Raw genomic sequence first — 5517 nt, 5'->3', positions numbered from 1 at the left:
GAACAGCCGTTGCGATAACCGTAGTATTTCAGCGTAATATGAGGGGAAAAGGTGCCGGGCAGGGGGACCGGCAGTTTCGTAGAGATGGTGGCCGAAGCAAAAATTTGGTGGCCTTGGGCCTCCGGGTCGGCACCAATTTCGAACGCTGGCAAACACCCAAAAAAAATTTCCACCTCGCTGACCCTTTTGGCCAGGGGAAACAGTGATGTCACTGTCAGTACTAAATGATGTTATGTTTAAGGTTTGAGGCCTAGTAAGTACATGTAGGAGTGGAGCATCCACTCTGGTATGCCTGCCCTACGATCTACAAGGGCTCAAGTCCCACCTCCAAATTACGGATTAGATGTGTCAAATCCATCCGACATCCCAATGGAAGAGCCTGAAGAACAAGCTGCTAGTGAACAGTGCGTTATCATTTATTTTAACTATATTATTCGTTTTCGTGCAATTTGCATGTTTCTAATAATAAAATTGTTAATACATTATTTACCATGTAAGATAAAGTGTACATATGTACTTTTGAAATGTCTATGCTAGAGGCACAATGCTATTTTATTCATGTAAATGGGAAAATCTGTTAACTTACATTTTATTTCTATTGACTTACATATTTATTCCATTGATGACATTTTTGGTTTAGTACAGGTTATGACATATGTCTGTTAATATTTTTACTTAAATGACTATGCCAATAATCACAAAAAGATGTGATAATCAAGGATGATAGCTATATAACTGTGAAATTATATAAATAACATTCACACATAATATTGTAGATTGTTTGCAACAAATTCCTCAAGTGTATTAAATTTCTGCTCACCAGTTGTCTAAACTTGTGTATTTTTCTAGACAAGAAATGGAGGAAGAGCCAGAGAACATGGACGATGATGGTACCACAGAGCAAACTGTAGGCAAGGGACGTGGTAAAAGAAAGAAGGGCCAAGGAAAGCAGGAGGTGGAAGAAGATCCTATAGTACCTCCAGTATGTGGGAGAATAATAGTAATCTAATATCTACCGAGATCCCTGGGCACGTTTTATGGTTTGCGCCAAGACTTCGGCCAAATATGTTATATGTTAGTCACCAATGAAAACTCATAGCCGTTACCCACCTGATCATATAAAAAATAATTTTAAATAAAATAAATAATAAATAATGTTATTAAATTAATTTTATTACATCTGAGTTGGTGTTTGTACTAATTTGGTGTACATCTTGTTTTTAGCCTCAGAAGAAACCTCGTCGCTGTGGCAAAGGGAGAGGAAGGCAAGCACCTGTTGAAGATGGAGCAAGTCTTTTCGATATAGTCAAGGGCGGAAGAAGTGCATTGCGGGTACAGTTGGATATTGTAACTTCACACATGAGTTTAGCAAAAAAATGCATGTACCATATGGTGTAACTTGAGTGATCAACCGAGCATGCGTATGGCATAACATGGGTGCAGAAATGCATGGTACAGACCCATAAATTTGTTACACCGGGTTAGGCTGTTCTGGTCTGAATTGTTAACAACTGCTGATAAATGCTGGTGATAAATGCATTAATGAATGCATTTTTAATTGAGCTTTCATTAGCGACCAGTTGTGAGAATTGGAGGAACCAATATGAATTCAGGTGGCAAGGTCATATATATAAACAACACAAAATGTCAGTTATACTAGCGTGATATACTACTATATACGCCATATTTTCCGTGTACAGATATTTTCGCGAATTCAGACAATTTCGAGCGTGGTTAATTTCGCGGTTGGTGAATTATGAATTATTCGCGTGTTGTTATTTTTGCGGTTGGGGACGCGTTCGCGAAAATTAAACTACCGCGAAATATACAGCGTATACAGTATTCTAGCGTGACATTACGTAGCCGTATTCTGCGTTTTAACAGTCAGTGATTGACGACTGGATCGAGCGATACAAGCAGGACAGGGATCCGGCGCTGCTCGAGCTCATGCAGTTCTTCATACGATCGTCCGGCTGCAAAGGCTTCATAACGTCCGAGATGCAGGAGCAACTGCAGCATGCGCAGATCATCCGCAGAATGACGGAAGAGTTTGACGAGGTATGTTTGATGAGTGGGAGAAGTAGAGGTCGTCGGTGTTGACTGGTTGACGAAGAGGTGGTGTGTGTGTGTTTGTAGGAGAAATAGAGCTGGTGAGTTTGGATGGGAGAAATAGAGCAGGTGAGTTTGTGTGGGAGAAATAGAGGTGGTATAGGTAAAAGAAACAGGTGCTGGATGTGTGCGTACCTGCGTGCGTGCCTGCCTGTGTGCGTGTGTGCGTGCGTGCGTGCGTGCGTGCGTGTGTGCGTGCATGCGTGTTGAAGTAACAGAAGTGATAGGTGTCGATAGGAGTTGCTTGGTGTAGGATGTAGGAGGGAGAAACATGAGAGGTGCTGTGTGTGATGATGTAGATAGGAGAAATAGTGGTGGTGCATTTATTAGACATTCTTATCCATCTTACTTTATCATTTTTAGCTCAGCTGACGAAGTCAGATGCAGCTTGTAGAATCACATGAATGTCCGTCCGTCCGTCTGTGCGTCAACAGTGACGGCACAAATCTTAACCGCGCGACGTACGATCTTGATATTCGGGACGTTGGGGGGGGGGGATTTGCGAAAAGGACTCTGGATGTCGAATTTGGGGGTCAATGGTCAAAGGTCAAGATGTGTCAATGGAGGCGGAATATTTCCCCCTTATCTTAAGGTATAGGAGGAAATACGGAATTGCTGCACAAATCTCAACGGCTCGACCTACGCTCTTAATATTCGATGTATAGTGTGATGGGGAGGAAACACATCACCAGCGCAAAATTGGAGGTCGCAGGTCAAAGGGCAGTGGGGAAAAGGTCGATATCAGACATTTTCTGAGGACATGGTCTAACGGATCGAGTGCAAAACTTTTTTGTTTCAGCGCTGACTTACCATTTTATCACTTTATTGAAAGGACCGTGAAATCTACTTTCCGCTGACGTGCGAAGAGTAAGTGTGATAACCTTTTGACCCCCAAGAGGAGGGTTAAACATGGATTTGTTGACTGTTAACAAAGGACTGAACTGCTTTTGCTATTAGAGCCTCCTCAACCCGCCCCTCTCCCCACTCTCCCACCACCACGACTACGCTCGCGCTCGACGCATATCCATGATAACGTTAATATAGCAAAGTCATTAAAGTTACACAGCTATATCTTTATTACTGTACTACCGGTATAGCAAAGCCTATCAACGCGGTGGCGGGAGGGCGCACTTGATTCGGTTGCCAGTGAGTTTATCAGAAGAATACCCGGCTACAGTACACGTCAGTTGAGCGCTGTCGCTCTGCGGCACTTGTTTGCACCAGTTTTCACCTAGCATTTGTTTGTAGCTCATCATGGTAGTTCTTTAATGGTGGACATGGGGTATGAAGTCGCATGTTCGCCCAACGAAACTCTCGCTGCTTACAGGACAGCGGCGATTACCCGCTCATCATGGGCGGCCCGCAGTGGAAGAAGTTCCGTAACAACTACTGCGAGTTTGTGGCCGTGCTCGTGCGCCAGTGTCAGTACAGCATCATCTACGACCAGTACCTGATGGACAACGTCATCTCGCTGCTGACAGGCCTGTCCGACTCGCAGGTGCGAGCGTTCCGTCACACGAGCACTCTAGCCGGTAGGTGTAAGCGTGTGAACGAGCGTGTCTTAGTTGGTGTGGTCCAGTAGGTGCGAGCGCATGGACGAGTCTTAGTGGTAATAGGTGACTGCATCATGAGATGCACATGACTGTAGGGAGATCTCCTGTATAGCCATGAGAGGTGGGCTGCTTGTTGCCGAATTGTTAGTAATGTTGTTGGTGAGTTGTTAGTAATGTTGTTGGTGAGTTGTTAGTAATGTTGTTGGTGAGTTGTTAGTAATGTTGTTGGTGAGTTGTTAGTAATGTTGTTGGTGAGTTGTTAGTAATGTTGTTGCCGTGTTGTTAGTAATATGCGACGTGTGGTTGTGTCAGCGTAGCTTGGTGTTCCGAGTCTTGGTCACAATAGGTGATAGGTGCCTGCATCAGGTGATGCAGCTGACTGTAGGGAGCTCTCCTGTACAGCCAAGAGAGGTGGGGTACTTGTTGGCGAGTTGTTAGTAATGTGCGACGTGTGGTTGTGTCAGTGTAGCTCGGGTGTTCTCTAAGTCTTTCTCATTTTATTTGTTCATAATAGCATAGTACTGCGTCTCTGCGTAATTTCCCAGTCTGCCAGTACTGTGGGTACTTAATCAGAAGAATGTCATGTTAGCATGCAGGTCAGTCGTAACTCCTGTATGCGGCAGAGTGAAAAAAGTACATTGTTAAGATGTAGGCAGTATTTTTTTTTCTGTTTTGGTGTAAGTTTAACCCGTGGGATTATGTTAATTTTAGTGATGAAGCTGATGACAGCGTTGGTCGATGTTGCCCTAAACCTCAGTGTGAACAAGGACTTCACACAGCGGCAGTACGAGGCAGAGAGACAGAAGAACCAATCAAAGCGAGCAACAGAACGTCTTGAGCTACTCATGCAGAAGAGAAAGGAGGTAGGGGAAATGTTTTGTGATTTATATGTGTGTGTGCGTGTGCGTGTGCGTGTGTGTCCCTGAGTGTGAGCAAACTTTCTTTGTATAAAAATGACATTATTTACCATCATCGGCAATATTTCATGAATTGTTTGGTGCATTACAGTTGGAGGAACAGACAGAGGAGATCAGAAACATGCTGACCTACATGTTCAAGTCTGTGTTTGTGCATAGATATAGGTAAGCTGTGCTATTCACATTTTGAACGCCTAGTTGACGTAAAAAAAATTTAGTTGAATCGTAATATTATCTTTCTATGAATTAAAACATAGCTTTAGCATTTACAGTGCTTTCCCTGGTATATGATAAGCGAGGCTGCCTTGTTGATTTTTGGCTCGTCTTGACATCGTCAAGATGAGCTATTGCCATGGGGTGTCGTACGTCCGTCCATCAACATTTGGCTACGGTCAACAATAACTTGAGAACCGTTTGACCCACATGTTTCAAATTGTATATAGTTGTTACTCCTATGGGAGAGGTTTGAACTTCCTATTTTGGAGCACGCCAGTCCACCTACTTTCGAGCCACGTCCACTTTTTGGCAAAAATGGAAATGGCCATAAGTCAGTTCAGGTTCAACGGGTTTTGTTCATTTCTATTATGTGAATGAATAAAGACGGGCCCTAAAACATATCACACGGGTTTTGATATTTTGATTTGTTAACCAGTTAGACGAAATAAACGTAATAGGACGTTGTCATCTCTCCCATAGGAGTAACAACTGTTTTGGGGCTAGCCTTACACATTCACATATTATATAAATCTGTAGGCAATACATTATATCAGGAGTGTATCAATTTTGATACACTCCTGATTATATGTACCAAGCAAAACAAACATTCAACATAAAAGGTATCTCCACACAAGCACACCCAAGCGTGTAGACACCATGAATTTGTATAAAAGGCCCCCCTAAAAAAAAGCACACCTACCTACCCAAACTTTTCAGCCTGG

At 43.2% G+C, this 5517-nt stretch overlaps 1 protein-coding gene across 2 annotated transcripts in view; it reads left to right on the top strand.

Annotated features, from left to right (window-relative positions):
- The first annotated feature begins 196 nt into the window (after positions 1 to 196).
- Positions 197 to 5517, top strand: part of LOC106809501 (cohesin subunit SA-1-like) — a 19112-nt gene continuing 13791 nt past the window's right edge. The window contains exons 1-7 of one of the 2 annotated variants that reach the window (XM_014812589.1): positions 197 to 404; positions 850 to 982; positions 1225 to 1332; positions 1885 to 2058; positions 3437 to 3641; positions 4374 to 4525; positions 4671 to 4744. In XM_014812589.1, coding sequence (XP_014668075.1) covers positions 289 to 404; positions 850 to 982; positions 1225 to 1332; positions 1885 to 2058; positions 3437 to 3641; positions 4374 to 4525; positions 4671 to 4744 — 962 coding nt within the window. In that variant the 5' untranslated portion in view covers positions 197 to 288. The remainder of the gene's footprint in view (positions 405 to 849; positions 983 to 1224; positions 1333 to 1884; positions 2059 to 3436; positions 3642 to 4373; positions 4526 to 4670; positions 4745 to 5517) is intronic. The other variant, XM_014812590.1, reaches the window with a different exon arrangement.

Source organism: Priapulus caudatus, unplaced genomic scaffold, assembly GCF_000485595.1.
Source record: "Priapulus caudatus unplaced genomic scaffold, Priapulus_caudatus-5.0.1 Scaffold359, whole genome shotgun sequence".
NCBI classification, from domain to species: Eukaryota; Metazoa; Priapulida; class Priapulimorpha; order Priapulimorphida; family Priapulidae; genus Priapulus; species Priapulus caudatus.
This window is presented reverse-complemented; position numbering and strand designations above follow the sequence as displayed.